Source organism: Onychomys torridus, chromosome 21 (assembly GCF_903995425.1).
Source record: "Onychomys torridus chromosome 21, mOncTor1.1, whole genome shotgun sequence".
Lineage (NCBI taxonomy): Eukaryota > Metazoa > Chordata > Mammalia > Rodentia > Cricetidae > Onychomys > Onychomys torridus.
In genome coordinates, this window is record NC_050463.1 from 16681202 (window position 1) to 16705526 (window position 24325).

At 52.3% G+C, this 24325-nt stretch overlaps 1 protein-coding gene across 1 annotated transcript in view; it reads right to left on the reverse strand.

Moving 5' to 3' along the window:
* The window catches only part of Ttc7a (tetratricopeptide repeat domain 7A), a 108358-nt gene that overhangs the window by 19447 nt on the left and 64586 nt on the right, over positions 1–24325 (reverse strand). The window contains exons 13-17 of the mRNA XM_036170431.1: positions 23689–23746; positions 22290–22357; positions 17661–17826; positions 4741–4857; positions 1649–1743 (exon numbers count right to left, since the gene is read on the reverse strand). Coding sequence (XP_036026324.1) covers positions 1649–1743; positions 4741–4857; positions 17661–17826; positions 22290–22357; positions 23689–23746 — 504 coding nt within the window. The remainder of the gene's footprint in view (positions 1–1648; positions 1744–4740; positions 4858–17660; positions 17827–22289; positions 22358–23688; positions 23747–24325) is intronic.

A 24325-nucleotide genomic window follows, 5' to 3' on the forward strand; every position in this document is an offset into this window, starting at 1 on the left:
CTAGAGCAGTCAATGCCCAGCAGACAGGGCAGACAGGGCATCCCGGGCAGCTGCCAAGAAACCAGCTCACGGACCTTGGGGAGGGTCTTCTGTCCATCCTGCTCCACAGAGGGGCAGGTGTGCTTTTTAAGGGGTAATTTGGCCAAAATTCCACTGAGGATTTATCCCCAGGGCAAATAATCATAAACATCAGCAAAGATGCTCATTTGGCTGCTGCCTTTAATACGGGAAACAGAAAATTACCCAAATGTTCAACCATAGCAGCTGATTAAAAATAAGTGAAAGTGTAGTCACACAAGGCTCTGAAGACATGCTCGTGCGGCACTGACCCGTAAAGGTCATCACGCTATTCAGGTGAATGGAGAACAGCTCGTCACAGTGCAGGCACCTTAACCAACTAAATATGAGTGTGTGTGGAAGGGATTCCCTTTCCTCAGGTGGTGAATGGAGGGCTGATTTTTTTCTTTCTTTTGTGATTTTGACTTTCTGTTTTCACAGTACACACGGTTTCACAGATGTTGAGACCCCACACATTTGAAGCTGGGAAGTAAAAGATACTTGGACAACAGCTCACAGGTAACCTATGCCCTCAGAGAACCTCTCTTGCTGTGGTTATGGGCCATGCGGGCCCTGCTCGGGGTATATAAGCTGTTGACATTTGACATTCCCATGCAGGTGAACCATGGGTGCTTTCTCTTTCTCAGAGACAATAACAGATAAACTCAGGAGGCCTCAGGACAAACCACAGACGGCCAGTTTATGAGACAAGACCATGGGAAGCCCTGACAACTGGATGCAATTCTTCTCTCTTTAATTACAAGAGGTCCCCCCCTTCCCTCCCCCACTCCCCCGGCCCCACACCATGCCCTTCCTTGGAGAAGGCAGTTTCCCAAGCACTCTCACAGTGTGTCTCTGGAATCAAGTGCTGGGCTTGGCTAGTGAAAGACCCTCCATCTCTCTAACAACAAAGCATGGCTTAACTCACGTCACCAAAGTGGGTGGGTGGGGGGAGAGGGAATAAGGGCAGTTTACCAAGTCCAACCTCTCACACTCACACCCTGCGACGAATTTCTCTTGTGTCCTTGAGGAAGGTTTCTGCTTGAAGCAGGTCCTCGGTTTAAAGATGGACACTTATAATTCCTGATCTCATTTGAATTTTATGAGCCCTGGGTTTCAGGATGAGTTTTCCAGTCAAGAGTCCAGTTTGAGGGGCTGGAGAGATGGCTCAATGGTGAAGGGCACTGACTGCTCTTCTCAAAGACCTGGGTTCAATTCCCAGAACCACATGGTGATTCACAGTTGTCTCTAGCTCCAGTTCCAGGGGGTCCAACACCCACACACAGACATACATGCAGGCAAAACACCAATGCACATAAAATAAAAATCATTTTAAGAGTCAACCTTGAGCTTTGAGCTGAAATGAACTCAACCCATTCCTTTCTGTCTGACCCCAGGGTCAGACACTGGGCAGACTGGCCAATGGCTTTGCTCTGAGGGGTAGCAGCAGTCTCTGCCCAGGCCAGCTTTCTGTCCCTTCACTGTGCTGAGGAGGTATGGACCTTCTTCTGTTGCCCACAAAGGGGTGGCCACCACCCTCTGTGGGCCAATTGCCAGCCCCACCCAGAGCCAAGATCAATCTGGATCTTACCAGAATCTGCGTCATGGGCATCCGGCAGAGTCAGGTGAATGCCATTCTGTTTCTTCACCGTGAGGCCTTCAAAGCTGCCATCCCTCTCCAGGCCTCTGGAAGGCAAAGGAGGGCAGGACTCCATGATGCAGAGGACCGGCACCCCCAGGGCCAGCAGGGAGCATGAGGGAACCCCACTTCAGCAGACTCTAATGCTTAGAGTCCAAGCTCAAGAAAGAGAGCAAATCCAGAATGGCTGGAAAGGATAGAGACAAACAGAAGGACAGACAGACAGACAGAGCAGCATGGGTCCTATACACTTGGGCAGACATAGGAACACCACAGTGCTCATGGCCCTCTTTGAAGGTGAGGCCTCTACCTCCAGGCACAGGCACTGTTGGCTGGCTCTGGTCTGACGGCCTGGGTGAAGGACCAGGGGCCCCACTCTGCAATGGAACCCCCAGACTGCCAGGCAGCCCCAAAGGAGCTCTGATTAGGGAGGATGGGTGGCAGACAAGCAAATGTGGGGGTCTCATTTTGTTTTCCATCCATCTCTCTGAGTCGCTGCATCTCCCACCCCACTGCGGGGAGGGGCTTTCATTTTCTCAGAGTGGGAGGTGGGAGGAGCCAGGGAGGAGCCTGCTCAAAAAGGCAGTAGCTGTTGCACTCTGGGACAGCACCTTCCCATGGCCGAGGAAGCAAATGGCACTTGGCACGGGTTGGGGAAATCAGGAGAGCCAGTACAGAAAAGGTGCCAGGAGGTGTCTTCCCGTGGGAGGTACACGAAGATGCTGGCGCCATAGATGATGATGCCACAGTCCAGGGCATCTTTGTTTTCCTTTGTAGATGCTCAGCCATCTTAAGTGGGCTTCAAAGAAAACTATCTCTCCAAACACAGCAGATCAGGGGTGGTTCCTTTCCTTCCCCTGGTGGTGGTTTGAATAAGAATGGCCCCCATGGGCTCATCTAATTGAATGCTGGTCACCAGGGAGTGGCACTATTTGAAAGGATTAGAAGGATTAGGAGTCGTGGTCTTGTTGAAGGAAGTGTGTCACTTGAGGTTTCAAGCCCAGTAAATCAGTCTGTCTGTTTCTGTCTGTCTCTCTCTTTCTCTGCTTGCAGGTCAGGATGTAGCTCTCAGCTACTGCTCCAGCACCATGCCTGCCTGCCTGCATGCATACATGCATGCCCCTGGCTAAGATAATAATGGACTAAGCCTCTGAAACTATAAACAAGCCTCCAATTAAATGCTTTCTCTTAGAAGGTTGCCTTGGGGTTTGGGGCAGGGGGATTTAGCTCAGTGGTAGAGCGCAAGCACAAGGCCCTGGGTTCCGTCCTCAGCTTAAAAAAAAAAAAAAAAAAAAGACCATCAGAAGGTCAAGAGCCTTGGTCATGGTGTCCCTTCATATCAATAGAGCAGTGACCAAGACGTTTTTCTCCCTAATTCCAGAAGCACTGAGTGGGAAATCAGTGACGTCCTACTCCTTCTCACCTACCCAACTTTTCCCATGGTCCTTTGCTTTTGAAACCGAGCATGATGTACAGCTTTAAGACTACTGACTGACACCTGCAGAGGAGCCTAGGTTAGAGCTCACTTCCATGCAGGTGCCCATCAAACTTTCTCTTTTCCCATGAGAGAAAGCTGGCCAGGCACTGAAACAGCTCCTCTTGAGAGACCATGCTGCACAGTGTAAGGTTAACATTGCAACATGTTACTCTGAAGGACCCTGTACTGGGTGGGGGGTGGGCCAAACTAAGCAAGTCACCTGCTATGGGCAGGGCTGGGTGGCTGCTGTAGCTTCATGAAGCGGGGACTAGGGGTGATGAGAACATTGGGCTAGCAGTGTGGTTTGAGCAGAATACAGGGGTATTGAGTGGGAGTGGTGCAGGCTGGCTAGGTTCGTGGTAGGTGGGTCAGACCCTCCCGCTGTGGATTTTGGTCTTAGTTTATGATTGCCCAAAATTAGATTTTACAAGCAGTGGTTTCTGGTTTCTGGCTCTAGGTTTCAAAGAAAAAAAAAAAAACCCTTCCTGTCTCCTGAGGCAGCCAGGAGGGACTGGATCCAGATTTGTGGGCCCAAGCAGTGACCTGGCTGAGCTCTGCTGTATGTTGGGCTGAGAGAGTTGTGGCAGTTTCCTGAAGAGGTAGTCTGCGTTCTGAGCTCTACCAGCCTCTCAGGACAGAATGGAATATGTGTGTGGTGACTTGGGACATCAGGGTAAGCTCAGCTGTCCCTGCCCCTGTGAGAACACCTGGCAGCTCCACAGCCTGCTGCTCTGAGTCAAAGCTACTACTCTGTGGGGCCGTGTCTAGACTGGCCACATGTACAACCAACACGCCAGCCAGATAAGGAGCAGCTAGCTCCAGGGCAACTCCTGTGCAAACCCAGCCAGCCTGGGAACCTGCTCCAGCAAAAGGCATTTGAATGCAAATCCACCCAGATCAGAGAATGAATGGTCTTTGGGCTTACAGTGCCCATTGCTGGGGAGTGTTTCTACTCCTTGTGTGAAAAATCCATCACCCACAGCTTTCTGGAAGTTTCAACCCACTAATTCTGCCCTGCTCTGCAATCTCCCAGACCTGGTAGCCTGCAAAGGGAGGGCTGACTCTGTCTGAGGTTTTTATACTCCATCCTATTTCCTTGGGTCTTCTCTGGATTGAGGCCTTCTAGGTTCCAAGATATGCTCCATGGTCTGGGATTCAGGGTTCGCTTCCCAGTATAGTCACTTTCCAGGCAAGTGACTGGTAAATTAGACAAAGGCTCAAGTCTCAGACTGTGCTAATGCAGAAGACGTAAGTGGCTGATGTATCACAAAAAGGAAGAGGCCCAGGACCCGCCAACTCAGGAGCTCAAGCATGGCCTACTTTTCCACCACCCTGAGCTCTATCTTCTAACCAGGTCTTCGTGTGTGGTACAGAAGACTGTCAAGGGATTAAAACCGAGCCACGGGTCTAAAAATCCCTAAACACCGAGTTCCATATCTCCATCCAAACCAACCACCGCATTTTGTAGGGTCTGTGGCCTTTGGGACAACTGTTAGCCTGGCTGCTACCACCTGTCGACTCTGCCCTCTACCCTGGGACAAGCCAAGGGGCAATGGCAGCCACTTACCCCAGCTGAGAGAAATTGTAGAGGGTCTGCCACAGTCTCAGCATTTGCCTGCATGTCACGAGGGCTTCTTCCGGGCCTCTGAGCACCTGCTCCAGCTTCACCTTGGTGAACATCAGGCTACGGAGAAGGACAGCCACAGTCAGCAGACCCTGGCTTTCCTCCAAGGTTAGGGCTTGGGCGGGGGACCCCACATGCTCACCTCCCCAGCCCACAGAAGGCAGAGCCTCAGACACGCCCATCAGACTTTCTCTCCATGCCTCAGTTTCTTCCCTTCTTCATAGGCAAACAATGAGATACCTTTCAGCGGTTGCCGATGTCTGCCCTGTTCACCTTACCATCTGCCCTTGATCAGACAGCCTTTTATCTTAGGTGTATGGGTGTTTTGCCTTGCATGTATGTCTGGGCCATACTTCTACAGTCAGAAAGCAGCTCTGAATCACTACCCTGAACACATCAATCAGCAAAGGCCAAAGCTTTTAACCCAGATCATTAGCACCCTTGTTCACTAAGGACTATGAAGGGCTGGAAAGCCCTGCTGTGTCCAGCGCCAGGCTTTCCTCATTAAGGAGGTCCACCCGTGCTGGAAGAGGGGGCCCAGGCAGCATAAAAGTACCACAGTGTATTGGTGTTTTGAGATCAGCACACTAGCAATACAGCAGCTACCGGGGCAGCCTTTGCAGAATGGTTGAGCCACTGAGACCCATACAAGGTTGTGGCCTAGTTCCCAGAGTGGTCAGCAAGTAGTGAGGTCCCTTCATCCATGACCACAGACTTGGTCACTACTGTCTGTGCTGAAGCATGGCCCATGTGGCCACACATGCCAGCTCCAGGGAAGCTGAGCTGTGTTGGGAGCTCCACCTGAGGTGCCCAGGCTGCGGCCTGACCCAGGGCAAGCCAACCTTACTTTTCTCTGCACAGACCTGGACCTCCATGTCCTGGCTTTTCACCACTTTTTAGACTCTGACTTGGTATGGACTAATGACGATGGTGGAATTTACTCATGTGCATTTCAGAAGAGGGGTCTGGGCTCTGGGCTCATATTTGTTCCCACTTTCCCACAAAAATGCCTTTTGTGCTGCAGCAGATAGCATCTGCCCTCTCCCTACCACGGCCTCATCTCTCCATCTCACACAACCTGGGCTTACCTTATTTTTGGTAGGCTCTCATGTAGCCTAGGATTGCCTAGAACTTACTATATAGCAGAGAATGACCTTGATCCTCCACCTCTACCTACCAACTGCTGTGACTACAGGATTACAGATGGGTACTATAAAGCCCTTATGAACAAAAACTTCTGAAGGGAATCTGTCTGCAGAGGCTGATTGGCTGATTAGAATTTCAGGACTGTGGAGCCTGGATGAGAGCTGTGGTTTTTATGTCAATACCCTGTTCTGTGTGGTGTTAGGGATTCACCCTGGGCCTCTTGCATGTTACAAAAGCACCTTACCAATTTCTTGGGGTTTTTTTTGTTTGTTTGTTTATTTGGTTTGGCTCTTGAGATAGGCTCTTGCCATGGATTTCTGCCACACCTGGAACTCTGGATGTAAACTAGGCTGGTCTTAAATCCCACTTGCCTCTGGGATTATAGGCATGCACCACCATGCCCAGCTCAGCCTAGACTTTAAACCCCACTTTCCCCAACCCTTCTGCAACCTTTCTTGAACATGAGCTCATGACCCATCCCCTGCCTATGAGGTCCTGAGGGCAGAACGGGGCCCAGTCCTGAGTAGGGGAGCTGCAGGGGAGAATGAGCTGCCACCACCTATCCTTCTCAGATGCCCGCAGAGCCCAATATGCCACTGTCAGGAGGTGCCTCTGCTTCTGGAAGACGAAGTAGAAGAGACAATTTCTGCCTCAAGGCAACAATTAGAGTGTTATAAATGTCAAGCTGCCCAGAACCTCAAATGCTGGGTGTGCGGATCCGACTCCAGCGCAAGGGAAGGAACAGGGAAGGGGGTCTCACTGGAGCTGGTGTCTGATGACAAAGTGGGTGGGAGACAGCAGCAGTGTGGGGGACAGCAGCAGTGTGGGGGAGTGAGCAGGGAGGAGGGGTGTGGGAGAGAGACAGAACTTGGGCTGGGCAGGAAGACAACTTAGAGCAAGAGTGTTGGGGGTGGGCGTGGTCTAAACCAAACTTCCCTTAGGTAGCCAGAGCAGCAGAGTTCTAGACCAGTTACCAGGGCCGACCAGCCCCCAGCTTCCCAGGACTCCCCACAGACAGCCTTCTTGGCCAGATCCCTCTTCCCATGGCTGCCACTGAGTCACACCAAAGTCCCAGTGTCACAGCTAGAACGGGTCCCTGAAAGAGACCAGAGGTACCATGTGCTGGGGATGGAGAAAGCTGAGCTGGATGGACAGTCTCTATGGACACAGGCCGTGTCCTCCTGGTGCCTGACATTCCACTTGCATGAGTGACCTGGAGTGGAATTTCTCAACCCAACCACATCCTCTCCGGGTTGGGCAAGAGCTCCAACCATCACCCTTGGGTGTGAGCCTCAGGTCCGGAGGCTCCAGATAGCTCCCGAGGAGTCTTCCTGGGCGGGTAGTTGAACACTGTCAGAGGGATCTTTCAACAGAACTTGTCTTGCCTGATGTCCACACCATCAGCACACATGCCTCAGTGTGGCCTCAAGGCCTTCCACTTTGGGCTCTAGCTTACATTCCTCCTCTTCCCCTGTGACCTTGGCCTGAGGACACTGGGGTCAGCAACTCCTTGACACCTTTCCCTGCTTCGTTTCGCATTGTGGCCTCTGCTAGGGCTCACCCTTCCCCTTGTCACATCTGGCCAAATCCTGCACAGAGGTCATCCTCCAGCTTTTTCAGTATCTCCACGGGGCTGTGGCTCAGTCAGGGTTTCTACTGCTGCGAAGAGACACCATGACCATGGCAACTCTTACAAGGGAAAATGTTGAATTGAGGTAGCAGCTTACAACTCAGAGGTTTAGTCCATCATCATCATGGCGCAGCATGGTGGCTGGGAGTATGGCAGTGTACAGGCAGACAAGGTTTTGGAGAATTCTACATCTTGACCCAAGGGCAACAGGAAGTGAACTCAGACACTGGGTTGTATCTTGAGCATATATCAGACCTCAAAGTCCACCTCCACAGTGACACACTTCCTACAACAACACCACACCCACTCTGACAAGGCCACACCCCCTAATGGTGCTACTTCCTTTGGGGGCCATTTTTTTCAAACCACCATAGGCTGAATATACCCCTTTCCAGTGTAAGCCTTCACACTGTCTGGAAGTGCACACTGTTGCCCTGTCTGTAACTCAGCGATCCACAAACTCAGGTCTGTAAAAAACTTGGATCCAATTCTTCTAAGACATTTGTATCTAGCCCAGAAAATGCACAAATTTGTTCCCTGCTCAGCTATTAAGACAGAGCCCATGGCATACCATTGTGACTGGCTGGAGTTATGGTCATGGCCTCATCAGAACCCTGTGCTCCCAGGGGAGTTTCTGGGGGACAGGTAGAGCAGATTGAACAAGCTTGGCTCTCCTTCATCTTCAGGCCCATCATATGCCATATAGGCGAGTCTAAAATATCTTTGAATAAGTAGTAGTAAGACTTTAGGGAAAAAATTCCAAGGCTCAGGTCCTCTTTCAAGAAGCCCCTGGGTGGCTGTGTGTCTCTCTCTTGCTTAAAAGTTTTCATGATGAAGATGTAAGTTCATCTGAAGTATTTTTAGCTGGATCTTCCAGGAACAAGTGTTTGGCCAGTGCTGGTGCAGGTGGAAAAGGCACCGTTTATCTTTGTGTCTCTCCGTTTGTGTTCATCAGCTTGTTCACGTCCCTCAGTGGCAGTGTGCCTCGCTTCCCCAATTCCTGGGTGGGTTCTTAGCATACAGTGTGTGCTCAGCACGGGAGTCTGGTCACTTGAGTTCTTAGAGCTGCAGTATGGGAGAGACATACAACACCAGGCAGATAACACACTGGCCAATTCCACTCCAACCTGCTCACAAACAGGGTTTCACCTCACAGGACAGACTCTGAGGAGGAGCCATGTGCTCTAGGTGTGCCGTGTGGGTTCTAGATGTGCTGTGTGGGTTCTAGGTGTATTGTGTCGATTCTAGATGTTCTAGATGTGCTGTTTGGGTTCTAGGTGTATTGTGTGGATTCTAGGTGTGTTGTGTGGGCTCTAGGTGTGCCGTGTGGGTTCTAGGTGTATTGTGTGGGTTCTAGATGTGCTATGAAGGTTCTAGGTGTGCTGTGTAGGTGTCTGGCTCTTTCTGACTGGGTATGTTGGGGGAGTCTTCCTCTCTTGGGTCAAAGGTAAAAATGCATAACTGAAACATGTAAGACTGGGATACCAGAATCTACTGGACACCCCAACAAAAGCTATTCCAGGAGAGGGATGGTCATCTTTGATCACATTATTGTCTTTAAACTGCACCGTCAATACTGGCCTGGGAGACAGAAACTTGAACCAAAGTCCCACCTCTGTTGAGCGTGTCACAGGTTCCATACCTGAAAAACAGGAGGGAAATCCCCTACTTACACGCTCCCCATGAGGCGGAACCTTGATGAGCTAGCAGCAGCAGCTGAGAAGCCCCAGGGAGGCACACAGCTGCCCACAGCTCATCCTGCCTGATGTTCAGGGCAGGCTCCTGCTTTGAAGCTGAAACTGGATGAGACTCAGAAGACATTTCTAGGCCAGCTGCCTCTGAAGGCTCTGGAAAGTGCCGTAGCTTCCTGGCCTGCTCAGGAAGTTCTCTAGCCTCTGAGATGAGTAGGAAAGCATTCTCCTCAGTTGGGAAAACCCTCTTGCAAACGTCTGGTCCTAGCAGGGAGCTAGAGTGCAGACTTCTAGCTCTGCTCTCTTCAGCATGTCCCAGGCTCGAGCTCCCTCACACACATCTTAACTGTTCACCTTGTGTACTGTGATGAGGTAAGAGAGTCACCCTGGCCCTGGCTCACTTCCTGCCAAATGGGATCCGGGGATACTTCATCCTTTCCAGCTCATTTTGGGTTCTCTACGAGTGCCCCAGCCTCTCCAAATGAGCCTATGCAGCTGCAAGGCGGAGATTGCATGACTTAGGCTGCTCAGTGCCTGCGCACAGTTCCCCTTGAGAACGATTAGCAGTTGCCCTTAGTCCTGTCTTCCTGCCAGGCCTGGGTTTGCCTAGGCTGGGGCCAGCTCTTATCTTCCAGGGATTTTCCTTCATACCCAACTAACAAACCTGTGCCAAAGCACGGAAGAATGTAGTTGAGTCGGAAGGGATTCCTCAAGGCCTAGAAAGCTGTGGATGTCCCCAGGGCCTGAGCAATGTGAAGGATGCAAGGCTTCAGGGAAGCTTCCAGAACGTTCCATTCTCCCTGGCCCCACTGGTCCCCACTGTGCTCTTGAGATCTTGGGAGGCTTTTCTTGCTCTCCCTGGCTCCCTGAAGGGTGGCAGCAGGTGTGGCAAAGTGTAAGGAAGGGAACATTATCTCTCTAAAGGACAGTAATTAGTAATTCTAGCTGGGCCTGCTGCGCTGTTTTAATGAGTTCTATTTTTATAGAAAACATATAATTGAGTGAAGAAAAAGCAGGCTATTCTCTGAGTGAGGTGGCCATACCTCTGTAAAGTCTAACTCCTAAGGCCAGAGCCTGCACACAGCACGGAATCCACATGGAGGGTTCCCTGGCTTCCCCAACTCAGAAGCAGAAATCTTAGCTGACTCTGATGACTCCGGTATCCCTTTCCCTGCCATGGTGCCTGAGAAACTCCTGGATTCAGAGCCTTATCGGTGTCCTCGTGTGTAAAACAGAAATGGTTCCTATCACTCCTAGGGCTGCTGGGAGGGAACAGGGAGACGCAAGAATGGTGAGGCCCCGACGGGTTTCTAGCATGTCATAGTATCTAGCTATCGCTGGCCTAGGTTCGAATCCTTATTCTGCCCCTCACCAGATATTTCATCTTGCTTGATATATTACCTAACCTTGCCATTAACTTCTTCATGTGAGAGTTAGAAGGTCAAATCACGGTAGGTGTGGTGGTGCATGCCTCTAATCCAACCACTCAGGAGGTAGAGGCAGGAGGATCAGTAGTCCGAAGTCAGCCTAGGCTACGTGAGATCTCATTTTACTAAAGACACCACTAGTTAACAGTCCAGCCAGAATCATTAGGCAGGAGCCAGGCTGTGAGATGCTCCAATCCTCCATGTCTCCTTCCAGCCCTTGAGCCCCTGTCCTGCCAGGCTGAGGGTCTCCTGAGATGTCTGAGTGTTCGGCCTGCACCAATCCTCCACCCTCCACTGGGGCAGTAGACAGAGGAGAGGCCACAGTCTCTGCCACAGAGGGAATTTCAAACTCAACTAACACAAGGAGGAGAGGTCAGCAGCAAGTCTTCAGTGGGGTAGTTTGGCTCTGAAATTCAAAAACTCTAAGAACGGGGGTGTTTCTGGGGACCAGGGAATTTGGATGCCGGGGAGGTCAGGAGGGTAGCCAGGAGGGCTGAAAAGCAGGAATAAAAGGTCTGGAGGGAGCACAGGGGTCCCCATCTCATGACAGGAAGGCAGGAAGGGCACAGAGATTGGGGGGTGGACTCCCCACCCACAGCACCACCCAGCCCTCTTGTCCTCCAGCCTGTAATCACCTGGCTCTTACAAGGAGGCCCAGACCTTGTTTAGGATGCCAGGGTCATACTAGATCCCTAGATCCTCCAAATTCCACTACTCTGGGAAAGCCACAGGGGCAAAGGACTGATTACACACCCACATGCTCTTTGATGGTGTCATGCGTACAGGGACTCTGAACAGGAATGGCCTCCCTAGAAGGAGGAGGGGCCATCCCTAGTCCCAGTTTTATTACTTTTCCCCAGACTAATCTTTAACACTCAAGGGATCCTTTTTAGCAGTCCTTAATCCCAAAGCTAATGATTTTTCCCTGGTGTGGAGGATTACTGTGACCCCTGTTCCCTAATCCTTGAAGGCTCACAATGATCCCGCACCTCTTAATGAATTGAACTCGATCCGACTCTTTAAAAAGCAGCGGCCCCAAAGTCTCAGCTTCCTGGAGTAGCTCCCGTCCTTCCGAGTTCCCGCTCCACCAGTGAGGAGCCCCAGCCCGTGGACCTGGCACACGGTGCTCTGAACGGGCTATTCCTATCCGTGTGTAGTGCCGACTGCTGGCTGACTCCACCAGCCCAGTCTCCCAACCTCAACTTCCTTCTACCACAGGCCACCTCCAGACAAATTCCCAATAACCGCGCCGGACTTGAACCCAAAGCACACAACACGGGGCCTTGCCATTTCAGATAGACTGAGGAGCTCTTAGGGCAAGGGCAGGTTCTGACCTGGTATACACAGCTGTAGTCTTTTTTTATCTATCATCCCTGTCCAGTGTGTTGACTCTCAAAGACCCCACGACTTCCCATTAAAGAGGCAGGTCAGCCCCGCTCTTGCGGCAAGAGACCTCTCAAGTCACACAGGGCCAGACCAGAGGTGCTCACGGGACAGCCGAGGAGGGGAATGCTGAATGTCAAACCGGCTCAGCCAAGGAGGAGCTGACCTTTGAGAAGGATCCCACAGTGCCAGTGATTATGCCTGGCTTAGCACTTCTTCGGCCACATGGCCAGCGAGTCCTGGCTGCCGTCCCCACGCACGGTGGCAGCCAAGCATGTTTAATGAACCCAGCAAAGTGATAAACTATGTTTGTGTGAATACCTTTGATTCCAACCCCCTCCGTGAGAGCTGGTATTTTAAGCATCCTTTTGAGGTGCCACAAGTCCTTAATAAGAACAATCAAATAAACACACCGGGTTTAAGGCAGAAATGCTAACAGGAGTCCCCAGGACTCTTGATCCCTTCTGCTTGGTGGATTGCACCTCCAGAAATATGTCACACACAACCTGAAAAATAGGTGAAGGGGGCCAGGTGGCTGGGAGAAATGCCCTGGAGGCTCAACTTCAGCCTCGACTGGATCTAGCTACAGTCTGGCCCCAGTTAATACCTAGTTATTTCACCTCAAACATTTTCCAAAACAGCCCTGGTTTCCTGGGGCAGATGGCTGCATTTGTTTATCTGGGGCGAGCAGGAGCTTGTAGAGAGGGCTATACGGTTCCTACCCTGGCAAGTGCCTCTGGGGCGCCAACACACCTTCCTTCAGGACTTCCCAAGTCTCCTGGGACTAGGGGCTGGGCCAGCAGGGGTCTCAGGAATGCCTCTTCTGGCAGATAAGGGTGGGTAGCCCTATCCACTGTGGAGCAGGGGAGAGAACACATTTACTCCCCTGTTACTTTTGGTATGCCCTGGGCCCTCCAAGTCAGCCTGGCAGGCTGCCAGGGCTGGGCAGGGGACATGACTGACAGCTTCGTTATTGGAAAGCTCCCATCATCAGCCTAGGAACTTTGTTTGGTTTCTATGGTGACCTTCACTACAAGGGCCTGACTAAAGCTGAAGGAATGTGTTACCTAAAACCATCGCCTGACAGTGCACATGGCTTCAAGGAAGCATGCTCTTCAGCAGTCCATTCCTCTCGGCCGGTATCCCTGCCCCTCCTGATCAGACTTCCCAGCTGCCTCTTCCCTGAGAAGGAAGGACCAGCAAAGACAACTCTGGACCTGCTTCAAATTCTCACATTCCCCACAGGAAGCCTGTGGTCCTCCTGGCCAGCTGGCACATGTGTCTCAGGCTTAGTCGGAAGCCCATGGGATTTCAGGGAGCTGCCAGGGGTATCTGGTTCCCATCATACCAGGTTCACACTGTCCCCAAGGAGGTATCGTCTCTGCCTCATCACGTTTCTCCCTTTTTAAACCTGAGCCGCACTATCCAAAGGCCATCCTACAGCGTGGAACTCAAGGTCCCCTCCGTTTGGCTTCCTAATCTCTGAGTCAGAAGGGTTTTCAGAAGCTGGACCCCACGAAGACTGGGTTCTGCTTTGTGGGCCTAGATGGTGCCTGGAGCCTGTGTGGGAACAGCAATCCGTACAATGGACTCCACAAAAGCTGGATTCTACTCTGCACGCCTAGACAGTGCCTGTGTGGGATCGGTGATCTCTCTACGGTGGCCTCCACAAAAGCTGGGTTCTGCTCTGTGTGCCTACATGGTGCCTGGTGCCCGTGGGGAAACAGTGACCTCTCTATAAAGCTTTGCCTTGCTCCCCAGAGCTGCGTCACTGCTTAGCCCAGCCTCAGCTGTATCCCCCCCCCCCCCACTTCAGATCCTGGCTTCAGTTCCAGGTGTCAATGAGACTGCTTGTGGTAGGTATTCCCCCCACACTCTGACCTTAAAGACAGTTGTCCATCAGCCCATGACCTTCCTTAGTCTGTGTCTTACAGTACACTTCAGAAGCAGAAGAGGCAGGGCAGAGGTGGAGTTTTGTTTTTGTTTTTGTTTTTGTTTTTGTTTTGAGCTGAGGATCGAACCCAGAGCCTTGCGCTTGCTAGGCAAACGCTCTACCACTGAGCTAAATCCCCAACCCATGTTTTGGTTTTTTTAAGGAGGTACAAGTTGCTGTGGGTGGCATGGGTAAGTAACGGAAGTAATTCCAGGCCAGTGACCTAACTGGATCTCACACTGGGATAAACTCCTAAGATGGGGGTCCACTCCCAAGCAGTGGCAAAGCCAGTACCCCTACACGGACCTGCTGGCTTTCATCCCCTGGGGGACAGTTCCTGAGTCTGCGGCACTGACGACTTTGCAGAAAGGATAAGCCTCTAGAAGGCCTGGCCACCAGGACAATGGCTGCTAGCTGCTTGGTGGGAGACAGCCTATAACATGGGCCTGTAATATCCCCTAAGAATAGACTCTGTTAGGACAATGAGGTCAGGCCAAGGAGGTACGGTCTGTTGTTTTGCTGAGTGATATTTACTGGACTGGTTGCTTAATTAACTGCTAGCAACAGCTGGAGCCACACATGGCTTCTTCCCAGCTCAGAGAGCAGCTGGGGAAGCAGGACACACAGTCAATCGAAGAGCAACGACATTTTTCAGTGATCCCTGACCCGTAATGGACTCAATGACATTTCCTGCTAATCCATGGGTTTTTGTACTCCAGGGTTTCATCTGTGGGAAGTAGTATTGACTTATTTGCAAAGGGACATAGTCACTCAATAGAACTGGGGAGGTAGGCTTATATATTTTTTCTGTAAGAAATATTTATTTTCTCACACTCCTGTGGCCTGAATCCCATGAACACCTCTTCTGGTTAGTTTTGTGGCCTTCTAGGGCCAGATCAGATCATAGCAGAGCCCCCGAGTCTGGGAACTGATGGGCTCATGATAAAGAATGACTTCTCCACCTCATTTGACCCTTCCTACCTGAGCAGACTGAGTGGCAGGGGTGGGGGGATTCTCTTCGGGGTAGAATCATACTCATTCCCCGCTATTCTGCAGAACACTCTGTAGGACAAGGAACAAGAACGTGCAGAAACATCTCACACCCTAGAGTTCCCGCTGTCCCTCCACGCAGTATGAAGTCTCTGGAGGTGAGCAGTTCCTATGGCATAGGCTGCCCCCTTAAGGCTCTGCCTGCAGAAGCAGAGACTATTTTCCAGGTGGCTCCACACAAACGTGCACAGGGGTTGGAAGAAGCACCAGCGAGTGGGCACAGTTAGGCTGCATGATGGTAAACAGCACAGTCTACACCCCACTACCTCTCTGGGGTCTTGGCCCATCTAAGAACCTGCTGAAAGCTATCTCCTTGCCTGCAAGTAGGAAAAGTTCTCATTCATGTATACCCATAGGGCCCCTCTTGAAGGGGTGAGGGTAGATGTGGTGTGAGCTTGGATTCGTACCAAGCTCAAAGCCAAAACCCCTCTGTCCTACTGTAAGGACACTCAGGGGAGTAGGGCACACCTAGGTGAGGTGAAAGGAAGCTGTGGAGAAGGTAGCCTCGTAGAGCAGTGGGGCTCACTCACATCCCAAGGGAAGGAGGGGCTGCCCAACCATCCTCAGAGCAGGAAGATGGGAAGGAAGCCCCTGGGAGCAGGAAGATGGGAAGGAAGCCCCTGGGAGCAGGAAGATGGGAAGGAAGCCCCTGGGAGCAGGAAGATGGGAAGGAAGCCCCTGGGAGCAGGAAGATGGGAAGGAAGCCCCTGAGAGCAGGAAGATGGGAAGGAAGCCCCTGGGAGCAGGAAGATGGGAAGGAAGCCCCTGGGAGGAAGCATCTTCCTGGGGTACTCCAGGGAAGCAAAGGAATAGATCTCAGAATACCCCAGTACACCTCACACTGCTGGGGGTTCAATCAGACTTTCAGAGAGGGCATTAGCATTCCAGAGCAGGTCAGGGAGGTGCATGGGGCTAGGAGGACTGAGCTGTGAGGCCATGAAGAGATGCCGAGGAACGGCGTGGGAGACCCAGGAGTGGAAGGGAGTAGCCCAGCTCCTGTTTCACATTTGGTTTCCATGGAAGAGCTCATTTGGAAGGGAGTTGGGGCTAAAACAACAGTTGGCACCACGGTCCTCGTGGCACCTTGTCTCTTCGGTGTTCTCAGCTCTGGCAGTGGGCAGCAAGTTCCTTCTCTTCTCACCCTAGGGTTCTAAGCTTTTTCTTCTTTGAGCATTTCTTTGCCCACGTAGCCCAACTGATAGAGTAAACACACATGCACGCACAGGCACACACAGAGACGTGCAAGCATGTAGAGGACACACACGATGGCACACGTGCCAGCAGCAGCGAGTCAGGACCCGCCAGGCAGGTAAGGACGGCACTTGGAAAAATCAAGGTATCAGTGCGAAGAGGAGAGGCCTCTTCTTTTCTGGATTTTTACTGTGTATAAAAATCATAAGGCTGGGAAATGTCTGAGAGGGTGAAGGCACTTGCCGCCAAGCCTGCAGACCCGAGTTCTAGCCCCAGGACTCACATGATACAAGGTGAGAACTGACTACTTCAAGTTATCCACATGGGTACCATTGCATGTGTGTACCACCCCATATAAATGTGATTTTTTAAAATTAAAAATAAATAAAATAAAAACATTACCACTTGTTACTGCTGCATTATTCTTGGGATTCCTACTGTCCGCACCTGATTTATCTGTGTTTTATAATTCCTGAATGGTGTGCCTTATAAAATGAATAATCGTTTCTCCAAGGCTAGAGCAAGGCTCAGAATCAGGGCTAGTCCTTAGTACATGGTGGATTACCAAAGTGGACACACACTTTACTTATACCTGGCTATGTATGAACAGCTGGGGACCACTGGGGGCAGGACAGTGGGCTATGTATGGGAGGACCAGATAGGATCCACCATGCTGGGGTGGTTTAGACTTCAGACAGCAGACAGTCGGGACACGGAGAAGCAGGGGTCATCAAATCAGGACCTCCCCCTAGATCATCCCTTCACAGAACCGCGATGCGGCTTTTGCCTTGGCGAGGCCTGATGTCCTGGTCTGATGGCGATGGGTCCTTCGTGGTGGGTAGGGGAGGAGGCCTACTCCTGCTCTGCTTGCTGCTGCTGCTGCCCTGTCCCAGTGCAATGTGAGCCCTGCTCTCAGAACCCTGCAGGGCATGAGACTGGTGTCCTAAACATGAAGGGCCGGGGCCACCCTGGAGGAAGAGAATGATTTCCCCAACTTCCAGTAAAGGATGCAGTTAGGCTGCCTCCTTTGTCCTCCCAGTTAGTTATAGGATTTCATCCTTGGCGAGCTGTGTCAGGGCCATGATTAAGTCTCCTTCCTTACCAAGTGGTACCCTCTGGGTGGAAGCATTGCACATACACAATCCAGCAGTTTTCCCCTCTGGGCCCACAGCCTGTATGGGGGGGACCCAGGAGCACTATGGGCTCATTAATCCCCACCAAGCATCCTCTGTGCATACTGCCCCATGCCCTTGTCATCCCAATACCACCTTGTCCCTCTACCCAGGAAGTGTCTAAGCAATGGGCACTTATTCCCCATGTACTGGCTGAAACGTGCCAAACTGAGGTGTGCCCAGGCAACTATGCAATAACCAAGCCAGCCCTCCCTGCAGCAGCGAACCCAGGAGACTCACTTGAAGTTCTCAGGGTACTCGGTGATGGCCATGTTGATGACGTCCAGTGCGTGCTGGTAATGCTTCTGGGCAGAGAAGAGCAGTACTAGCAAGTGGAGGGCGTTGGCATCATCCCTGCACACCGTCAGGGCCTCCTGAAGATGCTCCATGGCGCTGGAGATCTGCCAAGAGAGCCTGTCAGTCTAGGGACCCACGACTCAGATTCCAGCCGTGGCCCAGCTCCACTCGAGTGAACCTGGGGCAGTGGCAACAAGGGTGTTAATAAGACATTTCCCATCCGGCAGCCTGGCAAAGGGTTTGGGGAGGCAAAGGTAAGCACTTTGCAGGGGAGGAGTTGGGAGCCTGGATAGGCTGCCTGGCACATGTGAGAACCCCTTCCCAGAGCCTTGCCAACGGGTCCGAGTCCCACCCAGGGGGGAAGGCAGGGGAAAAGGGGAGCTCTAGGGAGGTGGTGTGGTGTGACCAAAGGCAGCGGGCAGGGGCAGCAGAGCAGAAAGGCAGAAAGGAGGGTGTGTCCTCCAATGTGGGCAGTGTGGAGCCTAGCTGGAGGTGAGGCTTACGTTTTGGACTTTGTGTTTTTTCAACTTAATAATTAAGTGTGGTTCTCTAGTCAACTTAGATAAAGAGGATGAGGCCGAGGTCCGAGAAGCTACCACACATGGGTGGTGCCAGGGTAAAGCAAAGCCTTTCCTTCAGATGCGGCAGACCTGCTGCCCCCCAGAGCCCCAGCGTTTAAGGCTGGGGTTTGCCTCCCTTCCTGGTGCTGAATGTAGGGGTGAGGTTGGGGGCGGGGCAGGCTCCCACTGCTCTGAGAATCCTGCAGACAGGCAAGGAAGACGACCCACCCCTGGCCCTGTTGTCTTGCCAAACCCTTGCTCCTCGCTGGGCCTGGGAAAAATCAGATGGTCTCCTCTGTTGAAGAAGTTGTATGGGGTACAACACGGCTCAGGATGGATTAATAGGTCACCCTGGATGCTGTCCGATTCCACCTGAGTGCCTCCACCCACCCCCTGCTCAGCCACATGGGTCAGTAAGCTCAACGCACTCTCCTCACATGGCCTGGCCTGCGAACACTTGGCGGAGTCTGGGGAGTTTCCACAAGTATTACAGAGTGAAAGCAAGTGTGGTTGTCACCAGTGTTAACACGCTCCTTCAAAGGAGGCTGGGTCGTCCTGTGACTGCAGCAATTCCTTCACTGTCCAGTGTGACCTGGCAGGTGGTCCTGCATCCCCCTTCACTACCTCCTCCTTCTCCAGCAAAGGCATGCAAGACAGCCTCTTCTTCCCAGCCCCCTGCGCCCTGCTATTTGAACCAAAAGAGCATGCTCTTTGGGGACTATTGGGGTGTTAGAGAAAGCAACACCTTACTTGTGAATTTAAAAGATCTGGGTCTCTTGTGCCTGAGAGCCCCTGCCTCACAGAATTCCATGTCCTACACATTAGGCCTATGGTTTACCTGAGATGGATTAAACTGGTAGGGTATGTACCGCTGGACATGCTTATTTACCTCCTAACCCTTTGTCTGCTCAAGCATCCCTATCCTGAGAGGTTAGTCTTTCAGTGCTGGTTAGCACAGGCTAAACCCACACAGTGTGCTAACGCCACACTGGGTGAGTGAGGGGTTCAATGTAGACTGGAGGTTCTCAACTTTCCTAATGCTGTGACCCTTTAACACAGTTCCTCATGTTGTGCTGACCCCCAACCATAAAATCATTTTTGTTGCTACTTCATATGAATTGTGACGCAGAATATCTAACAGGCAAGATAGCTAACATGTGACCCCTATGGGGGTCGTGACCCACAGGTTAAGCAGCAAATGATGTAGGCTAACTCTCCTTAAGCTGCAGGTTCAGAGTGCAGTATGGTAATGTCCAGCCCATCATCTCTGTCCTCAGACTTCATTCCAACTCGGTTCAGTTGCCCAGAACGCATGAGGCGTCTTCTCCCTGCTGCCTCAGCAAATGGCACCCTCATGGCAAGGCCCTGCTTCTGAGGAAATGCCTATCCATCCCCCTGCCTTCCTCTCAGCCACCTGCCTCTCATGTGTGTGGAGACTTGACTGCACAACCAGAGAGGACCAGGAGAGACACAGCACTGGACAGGGGGGAAGAGGGCTAGGATGGCTTGTTTGGACAATACACTAGCTACAAGCCCAGCGCACAGGCCCTTCTGTTACTCTCTTCATGCACACGCCACAGTGGGGTAAACACTTTACAGGACTTTACATCCTTCCTATTCACACCCTCACAGAGCCGAAAATGCAGCCCAGCTCTCCCACTGCTCTGCTGGTACCTAGGGCCGGGTGGCACACCTCTCTGGTCTGCATTTCCTCTATAGTGGTCAGGGTCCTGTGGTTGCTCCAAGGCTCAGGTATGAGGCACATCCCGCAGAGCCCCAGCTCAGTGGTGTTCCTGAAGCCTCTCTTGCCCACTTAAGCTTCCCGAGACCCCACAACAAAAACTGTAGGATTCTTCCTCCTAGTTCAAGGGCATGTGACTCTATCCACATCAGGACTCTTTAGTCCAAAAAAAATTTTTTTAATGCAATGCCAGAGACTATACCCAGGGCCTTTCATACGCTACGGACATGCTCTACCACTGACCAGTGCATATAGCCTTTAGGAGTCTTGCTCCTTAGCAGACCTAAGACACACTTACTTCTCCTGTTCCCTGTGGTGTTTGCATTCCCAATGTGCCAGGCTCGGCACATGATCTCTTGCTGGCCACTAAGTGCCAAGCCCAGAATTGTGCGTAGGTCAAGGAGAGTGTGAAGAAGCAGCTAATAAGATCAGTGTGGCTGCCACCTTAGCGTATGCGACTCTCTAAGGCTGGTCTTGCCCCGTGACTCACCAAAACAGACCCTGTTATCCTGGGAGGGGTTTCCAAACCCCCAATATCACAGCTCAGTTCAGCCAGCCATGCTCTAGGCAGAAAGTCACAGATACCCAAATAGGTGAGGATACTGGCTTAAGAGTCCACGCAAGGTCCTCAGCCTTCTGGGACTCCTAGATGTGGTGTCCACAAGAAAACAGACCCCACTGGCCTAACAAACATCGTTTTTGGAAGATGAGCGCCATTCATCAAAGACGGGTGAATGGTTGAAGAGATTAAAAAATGCATCTCCGAAGGTTTATCATTAACGTAATTGGCAAGAAAAGCTCCAGGTTCCTTTACAGGGGGCTAAAAATAGAGTGGTCTCAGGTAGCTTTCCGTCTGTTCGCAGAAGCTGAGTGATGTTCCTAGCGGAGAGACATTCAGTGAGCAGGGCCTGGGAGTCAGGATTGTGGATAAATAGTGGAGGTGGCGGAGGGATGAATGAGTCACAGGGGAGGAGGTGGTGTGAGAGGAAGGGAGAGGGGGAGCAGGAAGCAGGAGCAGTGACGTGGCGGGACTCGGAGGTGGAGATGGCGGTGGCAGGGGCGATGGAGATGGAGATGGTGATGGAGGATTCAGACTGACAAGTCAGGCCGGCAAGCACTGCCAAGAGTCCAGGTGGAAGGCAGGAGGAAAGGTTTCCAGGGGTGGGCTCCGGGGGAGGGTGAGAAGTGAGGAAGATGAGCCCCCTGCTCCTGAGTCAGAGGAAACAGCTGGTGAGCTGCTCCAAGGTCAGGGGTAAGCATCAGACCAGCCTCCTGGCAGGGATCCAGGTACCCAGGGCCCTGTCTCCAAATGGGCCAGGCGCCTCTCAGCTGGGGCAGGGTGAACTTGGGGTCAAGGCGTGAAATGAGGTCATGTTGTCCCTGCAGGGGATGTTGAAGAGGGCTACCCTCACTTGTCCCAGAACGAATGGGGATTTCTTTTTTCTCTTTTGCTCAGTTTCTTGAGGCAGCATCTTGCAGTGTATCCCAAGCTGACCTGGAGCTCACTCTGTAGCCCAGGCTAGCCTCAAACTCAAGAATTCTGCCTTCTAAGTATCAGGACCGCAGGTGTGCACCACCGTGCCAGGCTGTAGACAGAGCCTATGAGGCTTCCCCAGAGCTGTCCTGGGGCCTCAGGCCACCTATAGTCCCCAGTCCGGGTGTATCAGAATTGAGTCAAGGTCACTAGAGACACCCAGAGTACTAGCCTGAGGGCTTCAGGGTACATGAGACCAAAGGAGACTCTGAGAGGCATGATTTAGGGAAGTGCTTGTGACACTTGGGATCCCCTGACACTGATCCCACAGATCACTACAGGGGAAAGGTGGTTCTACCTAGAGAGCTGCTGGTGGTCATGGTGGTGACGGTTTTGGTAGGGCAAAGGTGGCTACCTCGGGGGCAAAGGGAACCCGAGGTCAGCAGCCTGCAGTGGTGTCTTTGGGGTCAGGAGAAAGCTTTGGGGGGGGGTGTCATACAGAAACCCATCCAGAAATAGCCCCACCTACCAATCACACTTTGCCCATGTCGAGGGTAGCTGTGGTCACTTACCCATTTCTCAGGAGACTGCCATATTCTAAGGAAAGTCAGGGCACTGAATAACCCTTTCTGTGTGCCCATCATACGTGGGCTGAGGTGTAACCACACTGACCGAGTCCTCACTAGACCCTCTCCCACAAAGATGCTCACATCAAAGACAAGGGTACCGAGGGACAGACAGTCACACAGAGGAGGTGAGAAGCCCCACAGATCTGAGGATTAGGAACACACCTGTCGGAACGAGGGCAAGCTGCAGGGCAACATAGAAGATAATCTGGGGGTCATCGGGCGCCAGTGCCTGGGCTCTGCAGGAGAGAGAGAACCCAAAGTCAACTGCTGTCTGTGGAGCAGAGTGCCAATCTTGTGCTGGGTGCGGTGGGCAATATGGTAGGAGATCATGCCAGCGCGCCCCCCCCCCCAGATGGCAGGGAATGGCTCGGGCAGAGGTCCCCAGGCAGCTCGGGTAGAAGACAGTGTCTCATGCAGGGCTGGCACAAGCTGAGGTAGGCCATCTCCAAGGGGACAGGCCCAAAGGAACAGTAGGGATCGGGGAAGATGTGTCACACATCTGGGAACGGCAGCCTGGCTGTTTCTCTGTGGACATTGGTTAGTCTGACGGCTTTCCTACTAAGGGACTCTCATACTGCCCCGAGGAGGACGCAGGGCCTCTGAACTGCCAATCTGAGCAAGAAGTCCCAGGAACGCAACACTGGTGGGGAGAGGTGGGGGAGTCCAAGGGCTGGAATATCTTGTTTTTTGGTTGGGGAACAAGCTGACCCAGAGGGAGGCCGGTATGTCATATGCTCCCATCATACTGGTGCAAGGAGTGTCCTAGCCAGGTCCTCCCCAGTAACATCCCTCTGCCACTTCAGTGTGGGGGAGGGGACATGGTGGGCCAGACCCGGGGCAGAAGGCTCAGGTGGGCTGGGTTTGAGCAAGGCAGGACCTGATGAAGGAGCTTCAGTGCCTTCCTCCCTCCCTGACTCCGGGAAATCTCTGTGAAGCTGGGGGTGGGAAGTTCCTGCAGCTCTGGGGTGGCCAGGCTAGAGGACACTGACAGCACTCCCGAGGCCCTGCTACCTGCAGGACACCTTGGAGCAGTGGTTCTCAACCTTCCTGATGCGGAGACCCTTTACTACAGTTCCTCATGTTGTGCTGACCACCCCCCACCCCCAGGCCCACTCCCACCCTAAAAAGATTTCATTGCTACTTCATAATTGTAATTTTGCTACTGTTATGAATCATAATATAAATACCTGATAGGTAGGGTATCTGGTATGTGACTCCCAGAGGGGTCATGACCTACATGTTGAGAACCACTGATGTACAGACTGCTTTTCCTGCTTTCCGTCCAGTATCACAGTACCAGTGAGGAGCCTGAGAGCCCCAGGAGCAAGGGCTGGGCCTGGCAGCCGTAGTAACCCAGCTCCGAGCTGAACACAGGGCTCCCCAGTACCCAGCGCTGAGGGCAAGGTCACCTGACATAATAACCCACTCCTGCCTGCTGGGTGACGGGCTGGCATGTGGTTTCCTTATCCATAAAAGGGAAGACGGAGACACCCATCTCAGAGGGTGGGACCCTCCATTTTACCGCTCTGCACGTGAGGAAGCAAAAGATTAGGCGGCATCTCCTTACCGCTCAAGTGTCTGCAGAGCCTTGCGGTGCAACTCATCTTGCTTGGACTTCAGGGTGGCTGCAGGAGACACAGTGGATTAGGGGGTCACTAAGGAAGTGTAAACATCTCCCTAGTCCACCCCCAGGGCACAGGAACTCAGCAGGAAGGAGCCTAGCAGGGCCCTGTTTGCAAACCCCAAGGTCCAGTAACAGAGTTCAAGACACAGAAGATTGCTGTGACTAAGGGTCGGGTGAGCACCCTCCTAGCCCAAGCCAAGATGACAATGCCAGAAGATCCCATGCCTTTGGGTGTGAGGAGCAGAGGGCAGCCAATACCAGATGATCCTGTTAATGGCTTCAAGGTCTCTGGAGCCTACACACAGGGGCTGGAACTAGGGGACACGGGCTAAGTCTGGGTGGGGGTCATCGCTCCCTCTCTTCCAGACTTGAAGGACACCAAAGTAGGTGTCTGCCCATCCAATGGGCTGAACTAGAAGGGCTGAGAACAAAACCCCAGGCCTGGGGCAGGAAGAATGAGAGCCATATGAAACTCCCCTAGGTGTTTGGTACTGTGTAATGTTTGAGAAGGGACTTCAAAGACCCCGAGGATTGCTGCAGGGCTGAGGGCAAAGGCCCGTGAGGAGTGGATGGTTGATAG